The sequence below is a fragment of the Drosophila novamexicana genome, unplaced genomic scaffold (assembly GCF_003285875.2).
Source record: "Drosophila novamexicana strain 15010-1031.04,08,12 unplaced genomic scaffold, DnovRS2.1 tig00000644-arrow-pilon, whole genome shotgun sequence".
NCBI lineage: Eukaryota > Metazoa > Arthropoda > Insecta > Diptera > Drosophilidae > Drosophila > Drosophila novamexicana.
Window position 1 is genome coordinate 2,258,690 of NW_020824814.1, and position 17,824 is coordinate 2,276,513.

General features: G+C 43.5%; 5 protein-coding genes across 5 annotated transcripts in view; 2 read left to right on the top strand and 3 right to left on the bottom strand.

The window, feature by feature from the left end:
• LOC115762904 (neurobeachin-like protein 1) overlaps positions 1–17,824 on the top strand; it is a 41,676-nt gene that overhangs the window by 14,783 nt on the left and 9,069 nt on the right. Inside the window, exons 17-22 of the mRNA XM_030705281.1 lie at positions 16,294–16,437; positions 16,497–16,769; positions 16,837–16,951; positions 17,069–17,237; positions 17,303–17,427; positions 17,480–17,787. Of these exons, the coding sequence (XP_030561141.1) occupies positions 16,294–16,437; positions 16,497–16,769; positions 16,837–16,951; positions 17,069–17,237; positions 17,303–17,427; positions 17,480–17,787 (1,134 nt within the window). The remainder of the gene's footprint in view (positions 1–16,293; positions 16,438–16,496; positions 16,770–16,836; positions 16,952–17,068; positions 17,238–17,302; positions 17,428–17,479; positions 17,788–17,824) is intronic.
• LOC115762862 (larval cuticle protein A2B) lies at positions 968–1,637 on the bottom strand. The gene is made up of 2 exons (XM_030705238.1): positions 1,398–1,637; positions 968–1,327 (listed from the first exon to the last, which is right to left on the bottom strand). Exons 1-2 carry the CDS (start codon positions 1,635–1,637, stop codon positions 968–970), a joined length of 600 nt encoding a protein of 199 aa, XP_030561098.1.
• LOC115762865 (cuticle protein 19.8) lies at positions 5,607–6,024 on the bottom strand. Its single transcript, XM_030705239.1, has 2 exons — positions 6,010–6,024; positions 5,607–5,951 (listed from the first exon to the last, which is right to left on the bottom strand). The coding sequence occupies exons 1-2, from the start codon at positions 6,022–6,024 to the stop codon at positions 5,607–5,609; spliced, it is 360 nt and encodes a 119-aa protein (XP_030561099.1).
• LOC115762866 (cuticle protein 7) lies at positions 7,026–7,628 on the bottom strand. The gene is made up of 2 exons (XM_030705240.1): positions 7,617–7,628; positions 7,026–7,550 (listed from the first exon to the last, which is right to left on the bottom strand). Exons 1-2 carry the CDS (start codon positions 7,626–7,628, stop codon positions 7,026–7,028), a joined length of 537 nt encoding a protein of 178 aa, XP_030561100.1.
• On the top strand, positions 11,800–12,712 carry LOC115762903 (cuticle protein 21). Its single transcript, XM_030705280.1, has 2 exons — positions 11,800–11,839; positions 11,899–12,712. Exons 1-2 carry the CDS (start codon positions 11,825–11,827, stop codon positions 12,676–12,678), a joined length of 795 nt encoding a protein of 264 aa, XP_030561140.1. The 5' UTR covers positions 11,800–11,824; the 3' UTR covers positions 12,679–12,712.

Sequence of the window (17,824 nt, forward strand, 5' to 3'; positions counted from 1 at the left end):
TTTGAACCAGCCTAAAGGTTCAAATCTTAAGCCCAGCTTGCAATTAAATAAACATGATTTTAGTTGAATACAAAAATATTTGTTGATTAAGAGTTGGAATTGCTTTCACTAAGTTTTCTAGCTTTTGCTATTTCTTGGACCTGACAAAGTTAATGTTATATTTATCTTCCTTGCAAATATAAATTTCAATCTGGTTCTAGACTCGAAATGCGCACTAGTTCGCATTGACTGTGACTTCAATTGAACTTAAGGTTTGAACCAGCCGAAAGGTTCGATTCATAAATGGAGCTTGCTTGAACTCTAAAATATTGATATAGAGTTGGAATATCCAATTTTCTATCTTATACTATTTGTAAGATCAGAAAAAGTTAATGTTATATTTATCTACTTTTTTCATATATATATTTTTAAGTATTATCTGACCTGAAAGACAGCTTTGTTGGGCTGCTTCTGGCTTTTTCCTTTGATCAATCGCTTCGGTTCCAGTTTCGCTTCACAGTTATAAGAAATTTGTATTCTGTCTTCGAAGTTTTTCCTTTTAGAGCCTGGTCTGAGTCTTGTAAACCACAAACTTATATCAATTGCTTCTCATTTTTATTGCATTTCGTCTCGGCATGTTTGAACTCGAGTTAAATAAGGCATAAAAGCTGGTTAGAGTTATAGAACTGTGTGTTTTGTTTTTTTCTGTTTTTATCGCGGTCGAAACAGCCTTAAGATTAGGTAGACAAGAAAAACATACATGAAAGGCAACGAATGTGAGTGTAGATGAGAGCGGGCGGCATTTGGAAGCCGCCCGAGTGAATTCGTATGTACACGATATGTAGAAGCGATATATATCGCTTGCATTTCAACTAATACTACAACTATCGACTACGACGCTAGATCAGACGGCAGCCCGCCGCCGGACCACGTGGAGGAGAAATCAAGAGGTCGTCAACATTGTGGGCTTCAGTTTTCTAATCGTGACTTAGTGATAGGCCAGAGGCGAGTAGGCGGGTCCCAAAGCCGGACCATGGTAAGCCGGAGCCAAAGCTGGGCCATAGGCTGGTGCGTGATAGGCGGGTGCCAGAGCTGGGCCATAGGCTGGCAGCTTGGCCACAACCGGAGCATGCAGCAGCGGAGCCGGTGCCAGTACCTTGGCAACCGGAGCGACAGCCTTGACAGCGACGCCCTCGCGATGAACGACGGCATTGAAACCGTGCACAGGATCCGCGGTATACTCCACAATGCGACGGGTGCCGTCGGCCTCGATCAGCGAGTAGGAGCCCTGGACAACATCGCCGCTGCGCGACTCCTGCTGGTTCTTAACGTCGCCCGTGGAGCTATCCTGCAGAAACAACAGACAAGAGTTAGCAAAGGATACGAATTGGTCAGACATTCTGCTGGTGGACACTCACATGCACATCGTAGCTGAAGCTGTACTGTGGATTCGGATCGTATGGCTCGGGTGCGGCCACCTTGGCAACGGCCACCTTGGCCAGGCCGGGATAAACGGGCGCCGCCAGCTTCGGATAGACGGGCGCTCCGAGCGAAGGATATGCGGGCAAAGCGGGCAATGCCAGGCCAGGACCGGGCACCAGCACAGCGCTGGACACGGCCAACAGAGCGCTTAAAACGAGCAACAATTTTTGTGCCATTTTGTGTGTAGATTTAAAGGCGATTTGCTGGCGATTTGGAGGAGATTTTCTGGAGCTGGAGCTGGAGCTGCTGCTGCTGCTGCTTGGCTGACAAATGAACTCACTCTGTGGTTCTGATGCTGAGCGACAATTGCTTTTTATAGCCAACACCAATCGCGAGCTGCATGCCCAAGCCCCCAAATCCGCAACCAAATCTGCTGCAAAAATATTTATGCAAAAGCAACAACAACAACAACAAAAACAACTAAAAAGTGCGCATGCGTGTGGAGTATATTGAAAATGCTTGCTAAGATCACAAAATGCAGCAGCAGCAGCAGCAACAAGAAGAAACAAGCAGAGCGCTCTACTCGAGTGTGAACGACTAGAAGATGCCCTGTAAAGCTATATACATATATGCGTGCATATACCTTCTTTGGTCTCACAACTAGCTAAATGCATTCTTAAATAGCTTCTGTGATTCTTATTAATTCTCTTAAAGCTGACACTCAAGTGTAACTAGAAGATACCCTGTAAAGGTATATATATATGCCTGCATATTACTTTCTTTGGTCTCGCAATAGTCAAAATACATTCTTAAATAACTTCTGTGATTCTTAAACAATTTTCACAGCTTAAAGCGGGCATTCAAGTGTGACTAGAAGCTACCCTGTGTATTTATATATGTGCCTGCGTATTCCTTCTTTGGTCTTACAATAGAGGAAATGCTTAAATAACTCCTCATAAAATTTAGCATACAAGTACCCCCACGTACCAAATACCAAGTCTTGAGCTCTTATAACCTTTGTAATATGCTTAAAAATGATAGCTATCAATCGATATTTATCGATAAACTTATAAACTGCAGTTCGATGTTATATCTGGCATATGTATACCTAATAAGTAAATATGTCTTCATTCGACTGTTCCTTAAAGATATGCTTAAAACTGGTAGCTATAAATCGACATTTATCGATAGATTTGAATCGATAGTTATCGATTTTATGCATAGACCTAATAAACTGCATCGATATACGAACAGTTCGATTGTTATAATCTCTGGCATATGTATACCTCATATGTAAATAGATGTTACATACTTGGGTCACAATGCCAATACACCCCGCTTATATATAAACAATTGACTACAGGGTATAAAAATGAAAATAATTCATTTTTCGTTGCGTCGCAATTGCCCCTGGCAATTGGCAGTCAGGGCATATCGAAGGAGCCGGGGGGAACGGAGGGTGGGCGTTAGCTGACTGTCTGTCTGACGGGCGGGGTGCTCGGTCGGGCAGGCCAGACAAAACAGCTTAGGCCTACGAGAATGGCACGCATGTTGTCTGGCTGGGTCGGCCGGCTTGGCTCGGCTCCTAGGCGAGTGGTGGACAGGCCAAAATGAATGGATACATGAGCTGCTCGGAGCAACAGTTGCAGCAGCGGGCGGGGATTTGATCGTGACAAAAAAGTTCAATTCGAAAGCGTTTTTTGGGCCGGGTGGCCAGGCGACATCAGGTGTGCGAGTGTGCGTCTGCGCTGGCCAACACACACACACGTGCACACACACACACAGAAACGGTCCACGCACCCAGTCGATTGTTGAAAGGTGTGTGCGTCGCCGTCTCTATGTTAGCTACGAGATCAGCCTTCGAAACTGGCACAAAGCAGCGCCGCGCCGCGCCCAGCAGCAGCAGCAGCAGAAACAGTTCACCCCGCAGACTGGCCGACTCCGAATCCGACTGCGAATCCGACATCAACAGCTCCGACTCCCCAACTTGCAGCAGGCAATTGCCACTGCAACAATGTTTTTATACCCTGTAGCCAATGAAAGTGGCCAGAAAAACGGGTATATCACAGTTGGGCATGTGTATGCGACGGGCAGAAGAATGTAACTCAAGAACTACAGCATCAACAGGAGCTTATCTTCTGTTGTTATGATTAGATATAGATCATAGATCATAGATCAGAGATCAGAGATCATAGATCATAGATCATAGATCATAGATCATAGATCATAGATTAGAGATCAGAGATCAGAGATCAGAGATCAGAGATCATAGATCATAGATCATAGATCATAGATCATAGATCATAGATCATAGATCATAGATCATAGATCATAGATCATAGATCATAGATCATAGATCATAGATCATAGATCATAGATCATAGATCATAGATCATAGATACTTAGATACTTAGATACTTAGATACTAAGATACTAAGATACTAAGATACTAAGATACTTAGATACTTAGATACTTAGATACTTAGATACTTAGATTCTTAGATACTTAGATACTTAGATACTTAGATACTTAGATACTTAGATACTTAGATACTTAGATACTTAGATACTTAGATCGGGTATGTTATAGATATCTTGAATATCTTCACAAAACTGCCCCAAAGCCCAAATATGGATTTTCAGCCATGATCTTTGGGGTTTTTATTGAAAATTGTAGAACAAAGTACAATAAATGAATTATATAGATTAAAAGATATAGTTCAAGAATATTTTTATATCTTTTAACAGCTCAGTTATTATAAGTATAAACATACTTTAATGCGTTCTTTAAGAACAGAAAATTTCAACAAACAAAAGTTAGTGCTGAGAAGAAGCAGACCCGTAAATATATCTAACATAACAGAGGCTGATTACAGGGTATTCACAAGTCGAGCAACCGCAACTAGCCCACTCTTACTTGGTTTTTTCGTACATTTTACTGCCATTGGGACAATTTTGCCCATTATCACTAATTTTGAACGCACGTTGCGCCTTGTTAGGCGTCGCAGTTGCCAGCGGCTGCGTCGACCGCGACGGCGACGCCAACGCAGACAGCGACGGCGACAGCGACGTCGGCGGAGACATGCGCAGTTTTGCGTAATCAAAAATTGTATCGCGTCGAGTACTTTCAATTAAGCTATTGAATAATTCGAGTGCGTGTCGATGCGATCGAGTGAATGTTTTTGCAGTTTGCATTGGGAGAGTGTTCTCTGGCTGTTGGGGGCGGGACTTGACTTGGGAGGGGCGGGCTCTTTAGGAAGGAAATCGAATCGGAGTACACTTTGTAACGCCTTTAAACCAAAGTCCTTAGGTTACTTGAAGTATAAGTACTTAAGCATATGTAGTGGATCCTTGAAAGATTTCCAGCGGAATCTTAACGCTACAATAAATATATTTTTTATATTACAGAGTATCTGAAAGGAGCGCGGTATTCATTAGCCTTGGGGTTTATAGGTAATATTAATAAATAAAGAAGCCAAAGAAAAGTGGAAACGGATGTGATCCTTAACGACTTCATATCGTGGATCAACTGGTTTCTAGTTACAAACCAAGTCGAAAGAGTTGATTCCTGGAAAATGGTTGTATTCCTAATAACTATAATCTTAACTAAACTACAACTCTTAAGCTCAAAAAAGTAAAGGAAAAGTCTGTAACTTTTAAGTTCAGTAAAGTTAAGGAATTTGGATTGATTTATATTTAGTTGGAGATTGTGCTTGGATCTTGTTCAAATCCGGATCGAAACTGTCGAGAAAATTGAAGGGCTAAGGTGGTTTTTAGGTGCTCAGGTCTAGCTTTATATATTCCTCAATCAAGCTCAAAGAAGTCAGTTTTTAGCTTCCTCAATCTGAATCGAACATAAGAAGAGAATTAAGTGCCAAACTCTGCAGATTTGAAGTCAGTAACGGAAGGAATTGCATGTGGAAGAAATCGAATCCAGAGAGGGAGCACCTTCTAAATACCTTTAATGCTCTTTATGTTGAGCTCGTAGTTGAATCAAAATGCATATCTTTTGCATATTTCAAGCAATTTTGTTCAACTCGAAGACATTTGTCAGCGATTGGATAAACCATAGCCAGGTGTGCCAACAATTAGCCGGGCTTGTGTTCTCTTTGGCCTAACTGGATTTATTAAATGATTTATGAGTTTGGTTAGATCTACAGAACGGACAATAACTTATCTACAAGCTAAGATCAGACAGCTGTTGCCTAGCCCAGGAATGGGGCGACTGGACGTGGGCCAACCACGGGAACTGGAGCTGCAACTGGAACTGGAACTGGACCGCGCTGCACGACCGCATTGAAGCCGTTGATCGGATCCGCCGTGTAGAAAACGGTGCGCAGCGAACCGTCGGCATCGACCACCGAGTAGGAGCCCTTGACTACATCTCCATCACGCACCTCCTGCTGGCTCTTGCTGTCCCCGGTGATGGCATCCTGCACATTGTAGGCGTACGCGTATTGCGGATGCGGATCAAAGTCTGTGTTCACGGGCACGCCGGGCAGCAGGGCGCACTCGATGACGGCAAACAGAGCGCAGCTGATGAGTAGAGACTGCAAAGGATGTCAGCTGAGACTTGAACCATTGCCGCTTCCTTCAGTCCAAACTTACCTTGAGCAGAGCCATGTTTAATTGTGTTGGATTGAACTGTGGATTGATTGATTGCACTTTCTGGACTGTCTCTTGGAGCTGTTGCTGCGTGGTTTTAAACGCTTTGCCACCCGTCACCCGGTTGCCAAATGTGACCCAATGTCTGCGCTGACGCAAGGCGCATTCCGTGTCGGGAACACACAAAAGTTTCCTCAATGAACGTGCCAACAACAATTTGCACAATCCCAGCACCCAAGCGCTGGGCTTTATGACAATCATAACTTTAACTGTGGCACGTGCTGTGCATTAATAGCTTCCCATTTCGGCCCGTCTTGAGGTTGAGGTCGAACCTACCTCAACAGCAAAGAAACTATACATGACTAAGCTCTCAGCCTTCGAAGAAATCAATGGAGTGTGTTTGACTTGGCAGCATTAGTTGAGTAATTGGTTGTAGACGAACTCCGGGTTCATTTGTCTGCAATTGACCCAAAACTGAATTCCTTCCTTCCTTCAGAAAGCAACTCTTCAGCGGCAACATGAGGACTTTGCTCGTTGCACTAAGAGCTGAGGGAATGTGGAGAAAGAGAATTACAAGACTTCAAGTCCTTATTCCAGAGATAACAGAAATTGGCCCGATTCTATAGACTTTCTTCCTTCCCATCAATGAAAGTAAAGGATGCTTTCTTTCTTTTGTGCCCAAACTTGGGCTGATTCTTTAGACTTCCTTCCTTCCTTCCCATATCAATCAAAGTGAAGAATGTTCTCTTTTTTTTTGTACCGAAACTTTTATTCAGTAGATGCATTTAATAAATCACTAGATAAATGGCCGATAGCCGTTTACCGAAATCCCCTAGAAACGGTATCCCTAGAAGCTAGATGGACCACATGATACGGAGTTGGCTCTCAGTGGTGGACAGCACGCACGTCATTTTTGTGTTTCGGATGGTTTTGGAAGCATAATTGTGTATGTAATACTAGAACTATTCAACAACGGTCGGGATTGAGTTGGGCATCAAACGAGGAACCCGGGCAAGCGTCTAGTAGTGTCCGCCGTAGCCGGAGCCGCCGTAGGCGGGCGCGGCGTATCCAATCTTGGTGAGCGTGGGCAGCGCCACCTTGGCGACGGCCAGGGCGGGCTTGGCGACAACGGCCACGCCCTTCTTCTCAACAACCGCATTGAAGCCGTTCACTTTGTCCGCGGTGTAGGTCACCTTGCGTATGGTGCCATCCGGTTCGGCCAGGGAGTAGCTGCCGTGGACGACGCCATTGACGAGCGACTCCTCCTGCTGTTTGGAGTCGCCCGTGTGGTGATCGGTAACGCCGTACGAGAAACTGTACTGGGGATTCGGATCGTAGGGCTCGGGCACGGCCACCTTGGCCACCGCCAAGGCTGGTGCTGGGGCGGCTATGTAGGCGGGCGCTGCATGCTGCACCAGAGTGGGCGTGGCCAGGAGCTTGGGCGCCGCATAGGAAATGGCCGGCGACGCAAGCAGCGAGGGGCCATAGGGATCAATGGGTATGGCCAGCGCCACGGACAGCGCCAATCCAAGCACGCACACAGTCTGTCGGGATTAGATGAGTATCTAAGTGGAGTCCATGGAGGACATGCTGCCAGTCGAGAGGCTTACCTGAGCGAACATTTTGTTGGAATTCCTTTTTGCTTATTTTTGGTTGACTGAAGGCGCGCGTCTGCACTGCAAGAACTCGGCTCGAATGTGAGATGCATTTTCCGCCAGTTTTGCAGTTTTATATATGCGATCCGTTGTCGCGCTTAACCATTTCTGGCAGCCAGTTGATATCCCTCCCTGCCTACCCTCTCCCGCCCCCCTTCCAGCACTCGACTCGTCCAGCTGGTCTAGCTAAATGGCTAAGTGACAATTGCTTTGACTTGGCGTCTCATTTCGTGCTTTAGATCTCGATCTCGCACCCCGTCCTCAAGCCGAACGATGCACATGCTCGAGCTCAAATCTCGTGCTCCTAGTGGCAATTTCATGTTTTTCTGCTGCACATTTCGTCATTTCCAGCCAAATGTTTTGCCAGTTTTTCTCAATGGAATAGCTCCACATGCACACACTGAGCCGCAATGCGTGCACTCAAGAGCGCCGCTCCAAATCTTTCAACTGGCGGCCAAGAGACTTGTTTTTCGCTGCGCCCCCGTCAACAAAAACGCGCAAGACTCGGCATTGCCTGACTTAGAGATAGCCGTCTATGAGATACCCGACTATAAACTTGACATCCGATTAGGTCTAATAATAAGTCCCATAGATACTCTCAACTGTTGAGTCTGAGACCAGAATATACCTCAAATCCAATGGGATATGTATATGTATTTGTATATGTATAAACCAAACGAATATACCCGCTTTGTGAATGGCTAGCAGGGCATTAAACCAGATCTCGGCCAATTCTCAGGTTCTCCAAACGTTTTGTCTGATGTAATATCGCGATTCACTTGGCCAATGGCCAGTTTTGCTGGGCAGGCCGAATCCAAATCGAATACAATACTGCAGCCATTCATAGCCCCCCCCCCCCCCCCCTCTCTCTCTCCATCATGTTGTCTCTCTATCGCTGAGCATTCGATTCGTTTAATTAGAAATCGAAAATGGAAGCAATTGATCAATAGGGGGGCAGAGAGAGGGCGTGTGTGCGTGTCTGTGTGGCGTGCAGATCAAGCAATTACGCACAGTCACACACACACGCACACATTCATACGGGACACACACACACACACATGCGCCCACATTCGCTATTGCAGAAATGCCGTCCAAACCAAATGACCTTGCCACAATTGCCAGCGAATGAGTTGACCACGTTTCCAACTTAACTTAATTACGCACTGGCTAGCCCCTCCTCCTCCTTCCTTACCCTCTTTCAGCGTCTTGCCAGTGCCAGTCTCCCATTTGGCAACTGCTTTTAGGCAGGAAATTCTACGAGTCTTAATGAATCAAATCTAGCCACAAATCCTTTTATAAAAACTAAAACATTGCCATAGACAAATTCCGAGGGAGCGCAAATTTGAATAGACGTCTTTACCAAATATTGCAAAGCTTTTAAATGAGAGGAAATTCATCTTTCACTTATTTTTAACTACTACGACCAGATAATAATAAGTTTACATACATATGAAACCTTGATATATCATGTCTTATGATTTAAGTTCTTTCTTACTTAGCAGAAACTCAGGTATTACATTGAATTCTTTATCGTTCAAATACCCTTGCGCTGACTTGATTTCTTCAAAACATACATACATGCATACATGCGTACATGCATAGATGCGTACATGCATATATGCGTACATGCATAGATGCGTACATGCATACATGCGTACATGCATAGATGCGTACATGCATAGATGCGTACATGCATATATGCGTACATGCATACATGCGTACATGCATATATGCGTACATGCATATATGCGTACATGCAAACATGCATGCATGCATGCATGCTTACATACATACATGCATGTATACATGCATGCAGGAATACATACATACATACATACATAAATACATAAATACATACATACATACATACATACATACATACATACATGCATACATGCATACATGCATACATGCATACATGCATACATACATACATACATACATGCATACATACATACATACAAACATGCATACATACATACTACTTACCCGCCCACCTCCTGCTGCGCCGCCGCCTCCTGCTCCTCCGCCTCCAGTTGCTCCTCCACAGGCCGTTGGAGCCAACGTTTCCTGCCTTGTTGAATTTCAGCTGAGCCTACTTGAATTCTTGAGAATCGAGGAGGAGAGCACTTGGTAGAAATTTTTTATATTTAAATTTGCAGCAAAGCGTCAAATAATCTTTATATGCAATATGCATGCATACATACATACATACATAAATGCACACATACATACATACACTAACAGACACTCGCCCACACACACACACACACACACACATACATATACGCACGCACATATATAAAACTTATGTGCCTTCGTACAAAATACTTGTATCTCTATATATCAAACTGTTTGTCCTAACTGACGGATTGACTGACGGAAGGACTGATGGACGAACTGACTGACGGACTGACTGACAGACTGACTGACGGACTGCCTTATTGACTGACTGATTGTAGTCCCTTAATGAGATGAAGGTATACGTTAAGATGGTATTTCGGAAAATTCCACCCGTATGTGGAATTGAAATCACGAAAAAAGCTTATATGAAAGTTTTTTGCTTAGCGTTCGATCGGTTTCAAAATCATTTTCAAAGATCTTTGAGAGAATTTATTTTAAAGTAGTATTGGATATTTCGAATTTGGTAAGTTTTTTAAGTTTCCATTTTATATCAACTTTTCAAATGTAATTATTTAAATTCAATTTCCAAACTTTATTATATATTATACGCTGAAATGTGACGCAATTGGAACTCGGCTATTGCAATTTATGGACTGCAAATTTGACAAGTAAAAGTCCGCAAAACTTGTAGAACACAAATTCAGAAATCACGCTGCCATTTAAGGAATCTTGTGACATGCTCAAGTTTTTTGTTCGTCTCAATTTTGCTGTCAATTTCCGGTGACAAGCGTTAACAGTGCGTCTTCAGTGTGACCAAGCGTTGAGCGGTTGGCCGTTAGTCGGGCGAGCGGTGCTGCCAAGTTTGCCAACGAGTCGCAAGGTCGCAAACGCGCGCTGCATTTGGCAACCGAGTCACGCCCCGGCGCGTTAAAGCGTTCGAAATCAGGTCAAATCTGCAGCAGTAGCCAGCTGGAAGTGGGTTAAGAGATCTACGACACAGTTTCTACGGGCTACTGTTTCAACTATTTATGGGTGATATTTTTTTTTTATTTTATTTTTGTTTTTTTATTATAATAAACCAGTTGAAATCACGTAAGAGAAACCCCTGCTCGTACTCCCTTGGCATTTCTAATTGAAACTTTCGACGCGGCTGAAATAAGCAATTCATAATCGTTTATCGATTATCGAATATTGGATTTGGTTGATTAAAAAACAAAGTTATGCACATAAGTTGTATCACAGCTTAAAATATGAAACCCTCGCAATTAATTAGAAGATGCCCATTAGGCTGCACCCAAAAAAGCAAGCATTCATTTAATAATCGTTTATCGATTATCGAATATGGGATTTTGTTACTTAAGGATCCAACTAATGGACATTGTTTAATCTTAGTTAATCTCTCAACTAAAGTCTTCGCAATTCATTCGATGATTCCCATTAGGCTGGACCCAATCTGCCAAGCATAAATAAAATAATCGTTTATCGATAATCGTCTATCGATAATCGATTATCGTTAGTTATAGTAAATCTGAAATTGCTTAAATTAATTTTAAGACGCGTTTTTATACAGTCTATTTCGGCATCGCGATTAAAATTTCGTGATTTTTTTTAGTTTTTATTTTTGGGTGTAAAAGAAAATTAAAGTATTGCCATTGAATGGCGGCTGCATGACAATTACCAAAAGCCCAAATCAAAAAAAAAAAAAAACGAAGGAAAAATAAAAACAAAAACCGAAAACAAAATTCACTTTCGTAGCCAATGGAACATGGATTCGGAGCAGGGCCCCAGAGCTCGCTCTGGCTCTGACAACAGAAAATTTGTACGACGTGCCGCGAATTTGGATCAAAAGGCAGACGCTGCTGCCAAGCCGCCAGCTTGGCCAGCTTGGCGACTTGGAACACGGTTCCATCAGCTGCTGCTGCAATGCAAATTTCGCGAATTGGAGCTGTATAAAAGTCGACGCCGTTTTGGTCATGGCATGTCAGTTCATTTTTGTTAACCGACGGTGTTAATCAAATCCTAATCCCCCAAGCCGCACAATGAATCCTTTGACGGTAAGTTCGGCTTGACCCAGAAGATTCATATTGGATACCAATTTGGATTCGCTTTGCAGGTTGTTGCAGTCCTCTCCACCCTGGCCCTGTCGGCTCAGGCGCACTTTGCCGCCGCCCCCGCGCCCTACTTTGCGCCGGCTGCATACTCTGCTCCGCTGCGATATGCTGCTCCGGCTGCCTATTCGGCACCTCTGGGCTTTGCCGCACCGGCTGCCTACTCCGCACCGCTGGGCTTTGCTCCAGCTGCTCCCTATGCTGCTCCTCTGGCGTACTCCTCTCCTCTGGTTGCCAAGACCTTTGCCCCGGCTCCAGTTGCAGCTCCTCTGGCTGCTGCCCCTCTGGCTGCTGCCCCTCTGGCTGCTGCTCCAGTTGCTGCCCCTCTGGCTGCTGCCCCTCTGGCTGCTGCCCCTCTGGCTGCTGCCCCTCTGGCTGCTGCTCCAGTTGCTGCTCCTCTGGCTGCTGCTCCCGTCGCTGCTCCCCTGGCTGCTGCCCCGCTGGCTGCTGCTCCAGAGATCGTCGATGCTCACCCACAGTACAAGTTCGCCTATGATGTCCAGGATACGCTGACCGGCGACTCCAAGACCCAGGAGGAGACTCGCGATGGCGATGTTGTGCGCGGCTCCTACTCGCTGATCGAAGCCGACGGCTCGCGCCGCATTGTCAGCTACTATGCCGATGCCATCAATGGCTTCAATGCCGTCGTCCAGAAGGATGTGCCCGTTGTGGCGCCCGTCGCTCCAGTTGCGCCTGTTGTCGCCAAGCTTCGCAGCTTTGCGGCACCAGTTGCTGCTCCAGCTCCGGTGCTCGCCAAGACCCTGGCCGCACCCATTGTTGTCTAAATGTGGGCGGCGCATTGTAAATGGGGCGTGTCGTGTTGCTTGCGCCTTTGTGCAAATGGATTGCACACAGTTTGACAAAGGATTTTCATTTGTACATATTCGATTAATCATTGTCGTGCTTATCTAAAAAGGAAACTTTCATCGTTAACCCAAAATTAAATAAATTACCTAAACAAATTTGTGATTCCCAAGCCGAGCTTTGTGTTTTTCTTTGTTTGATTTAGTTCGAGCTGGCGAGACTTCCAGTCGAAAGTGCTCGACTTGGGAATACCCTGCACCAACTTCTTCCAACACCAAATGCAGCTCGGGCTACGCGCACTTTTACTTAAGCATTTGAAGGATTTAAAGCATTGTCCTTCCCAGTTACCTGTCTCCATCTCGCAACCCCAATCAATCTAGCCAGAATCAAGTATATGCCGTTCCACAAACATCATATCTCTCCAGGGAAGTTTGTTTTCTCAGCTCGTCGATGCTATTTCACTTTAAAATGAGATAATCTCAGCCGCGTTCCAAATTTTAAGTCTCTAGCTATTGTAGGCTCTGAATCGAAGTATCGAAGTATTCATACATACGGACGGACGGACAGACAGACGCACGGACGGATAGGTCAAAATTTCCCACCCCCATAACTTGGTCAAAACTCAACCGATTTTCATAAGGTTTGGCTCTTTTCTCTTGGTTTAGCCTCTAGATCAATTCTGCATCAAAATCTAGAAACACTATTTTTGACCAAAATTCATGTTAAAATTTTACCCTCGTATATCCTATATAGACATAAGTCAAAACTTCCCACCCCCATAACTTGGCCAAAACTCATCCGATTTTCACGAAGTTAAGTTTTTTGTCCATGATTTGACCCCTAGATTAATTCTGCATCAAAATCTAGATACACTATTTTTGGTCGAAATTCATGTGAAAATGGTACACTCAAATATCCTCAAAATATATCCTATATAGACATATCTAAGTCAAAACTTCCCACCCCCATAACTTGGTCAAAACTCATCCGATTTTCACGAGATTAAGTTTTTTGTTATTGGTTTGGCCTCTAGATCGATTCTGCATCAAAATCTAGATACACTATTTTTGGTCGAAATTCATGTTAAAATTTTACCCTCATATATCCCATATAGACATAAGTCAAAACTTCCCACCCCCATAACTTGGCCAAAACTCATCCGATTTTCACGAAATTAAGTTTTTTGTCCATGATTTGACCCCTAGATTAATTCTGCATCAAAATCTAGAAACACTATTTTTGACCGAAATTCATGTTAAAATTTTACCCTCGTATATCCAATATAGACATAAGTCAAAACTTCCCACCCCCATAACTTGGCCAAAACTCATCCGATTTTCACGAAGTTAAGTTTTTTGTCCATGATTTGACCCCTAGATTAATTCTGCATCAAAATCTAGATACACTATTTTTGGTCGAAATTCATGTGAAAATGGTACACTCAAATATCCTCAAAATATATCCTATATAGACATATCTAAGTCAAAACTTCCCACCCCCATAACTTGGTCAAAACTCATCCGATTTTCACGAGATTAAGTTTTTTGTTATTGGTTTGGCCTCTAGATCGATTCTGCATCAAAATCTAGATACACTATTTTTGGTCGAAATTCATGTTAAAATTTTACCCTCGTATATCCAATATAGACATAAGTCAAAACTTCCCACCCCCATAACTTGGCCAAAACTCATCCGATTTTCACGAAGTTAAGTTTTTTGTCCATGATTTGACCCCTAGATTAATTCTGCATCAAAATCTAGAAACACTATTTTTGACCGAAATTCATGTTAAAATTTTACCCTCGTATATCCAATATAGACATAAGTCAAAACTTCCCACCCCCATAACTTGGACAAAACTCAACCGATTTTCATAAGGTTTGGCTTTTTGTTCATGGTTTGACCCCTAGATTAATTCTGCATCAAAATCTAGAAACACTATTTTTGACCGAAATTCATGTTAAAATTTTACCCTCGTATATCCTATATAGACATAAGTCAAAACTTCCCACCCCCATAACTTGGCCAAAACTCATCCGATTTTCACGAGATTAAGTTTTTTGTTATTGGTTTGGCCTCCAGATGGATTCTGCATCAAAATCTAGATACACTATTTTTGGTCGAAATTCATGTTAAAATTTTACCCTCGTATATCCTATATAGACATAAGTCAAAACTTCCCACCCCCATAACTTGGCCAAAACTCATCCGATTTTCACGAGATTAAGTTTTTTGTTATTGGTTTGGCCTCTAGATCGATTCTGCATCAAAATCTAGATACACTATTTTTGGTCGAAATTCATGTTAAAATTTTACCCTCGTATATCCAATATAGACATAAGTCAAGACTTCCCACCCCCATAACTTGGCCAAAACTCATCCGATTTTCACGAGATTAAGTTTTTTGTTCATGGTTTGACCCCTAGATCAATTCTGCATCAAAATCTAGAAACACTATTTTTGACCGAAATTCATGTTAAAATTTTACCCTCGTATATCCAATATAGACATAAGTCAAGACTTCCCACCCCCATAACTTGGCCAAAACTTAACCGATTTTCACGAGGTTAAGTTTTTTGTCAATGGTTTGGTCCCTAGATCAATTCTGCATCAAAATCTAGAAACACTATTTTTGACCGAAATTCATGTTAAAATTTTACCCTCGTATATCCTATATAGACATAAGTCAAGACTTCCCACCCCCATAACTTGGCCAAAACTCATCCGATTTTCACGAGATTAAGTTTTTTGTTCATGGTTTGACCCCTAGATCAATTCTGCATCAAAATCTAGAAACACTATTTTTGACCGAAATTCATGTTAAAATTTTACCCTCGTATATCCAATATAGACATAAGTCACAATTTCCCACCCCCATAACTTGGCCAAAACTTAACCGATTTTCACGAGGTTAAGTTTTTTGTCAATGGTTTGGTCCCTAGATCAATTCTGCATCAAAATCTAGAAACACTATTTTTGACCGAAATTCATGTTAAAATTTTACCCTCGTATATCCTATATAGACATAAGTCAAAACTTCCCACCCCCATAACTTGGTCAAAACTCAACCGATTTTCATAAGGTTTGGCTTTTTGTTCGTGGTTTGGCCTCTAGATCAATTCTGCATCAAAATCTAGAAACACTATTTTTGGCCGAAATTCATGTTAAAATTTTACCCTCGTATATCCAATATAGACATAAGTCAAAACTTCCCACCCCCATAACTTGGCCAAAACTCATCCGATTTTCACGAGATTAAGTTTTTTGTTATTGGTTTGGCCTCTAGATCAATTCTGCATCAAAATCTAGAAACACTATTTTTGGCCGAAATTCATGTTAAAATTTTACCCTCGTATATCCAATATAGACAAAAGTCAAAACTTCCCACCCCCATAACTTGGTCAAAACTCAACCGATTTTCATAAGGTTTGGATTTTTGTCCATGGTTTGGCCTCTTGATCGATTCTGCATCAAAATCTAGATACACTAATTTTGGTCGAATTCATTCATTACACCCTCAAATATCCCATATATGTAGCCCATATATGTCAACTCTTTCTTGATCTTGCTGAGCTGATTTGCTTTCTTTCTTGCAGAGAGCTAACTGAGGAGTTTTGGAAGCTGTCGCCACACGAAAATGTGGCGCGCATGCGCCTGAAGCTGGAGCCGCAGCTGTATCCCAACAAGCACGAGAACGCCGCCAATCTGCGGGACAATGCGACCAATGCCTACGACACAAAGTGAGAAGCTGCCGAAATAACCCTTTTGATTATCACTGATGACCCTTTTTGTATTATAGAGAAATATCCGAGTTTGACTCGACCATCAAGAATGCGGTGGTGCGCGATTTCCTGGCCGATGACGAGAGCTCCCAGCTGGAGGAGGAGCTGCGCCAGCTGATCGACACACAATCGCAGCAGGATGCCGCATTGGAGAAGCTGGTCATGTCGCAGGACTGCGAGCTGATAACCCTAATGACCAAGGTCAAGGGTCGCATTGAGGTCAACCAAAGCGTGTTCACCTTTGTCGATCTGAGTCCGCCCCTGGAGGATGGCTCCAAGCACGATTTCAGGTGAGCTCAAGATTTTGAGAGTCGCTTCGCGTAGATACTTCAAAGTTTTCTTTCGGTTTTTCTTCAGGTTTTCCATCAACAAAATCCGTGAGGTTCATCTGCGCAAATATAATCTGCGTCGCAGCGCCCTCGAGATCTTTCTGATCGATCAGACCAGCTATTTTCTCAACTTTACGACCAAGGTGGGCGAGATTCATAATTCCAATTGATTGGCTGAGGGTCATCCGATATAATCAAGTCCTTCTGTCCAAGTGCTATAAAGTGCCACAGTTCTTAAGCTCTATTATTCCATGTTCCAGACTCGCAACAAGGTCTTCACCAAAATCGTGGGTCTGCCCTTGCCGAACATCTTGTACGGATCCGGTCGCTCGCCTCCGGAACTGTTGCGCGCTTCGGGTCTGACCCAGCGCTGGGTCAATCGTGAGATATCCAATTTTGAGTACTTGATGTACCTAAACACCATAGCTGGTAAGTCCCAACAGAGTCCTGGCTGCCAATCTGGCCTAAACCTTTTGTTTTATTCCTTCACGCAGGCCGCTCGTACAACGATCTGAGCCAGTATCCCGTCTTCCCCTGGATTCTGGCTGACTACACCAGCGACGTGCTGGACCTGACCGATCCGCGTTCCTTTCGTGACCTGTCCAAGCCAATTGGATGCGTAAGTAGATGTACAAGTGGAGCCTATCCTCTTATAATAACTCTGCTTACAGATCAATCCCAAGAACGAGGCGGAGGTGCGCAGCAAATACGATTCCTTTGAGGATCCCTCGGGTGCCATACCAAAGTTCCACTATGGAACACACTACTCGAACTCGGCGGGCGTGCTGCACTATCTGCTGCGCGTTGAACCCTTCACCTCGCTGCACGTTGAGCTGCAGAGCGGCCGCTTCGATGTGGCCGACCGACAATTTCACTCGATACCGCAAACGTGGAAGCTATTGATGGACAATCCCAACGATGTCAAGGAGCTAATACCCGAATTCTTCTATTTTCCGGAGTTTCTCAAGAACATGAACAAGTATGTGGCTTTTTCTTACGTGCATTCGTCGGGTCTT

Excerpts from the sequence above, each read along its gene's own strand:
- LOC115762862 (XM_030705238.1), bottom strand. The coding sequence starts at position 1,637 with ATGGCACAAAAATTGTTGCTCGTTTTAAGCGCTCTGTTGGCCGTGTCC. Across the intron at positions 1,328-1,397 it reads GCTTCAGCTACGATGTGCAT|GATAGCTCCACGGGCGACGT; the intron begins GTGAGTGTCCAC and ends TTGTTTCTGCAG.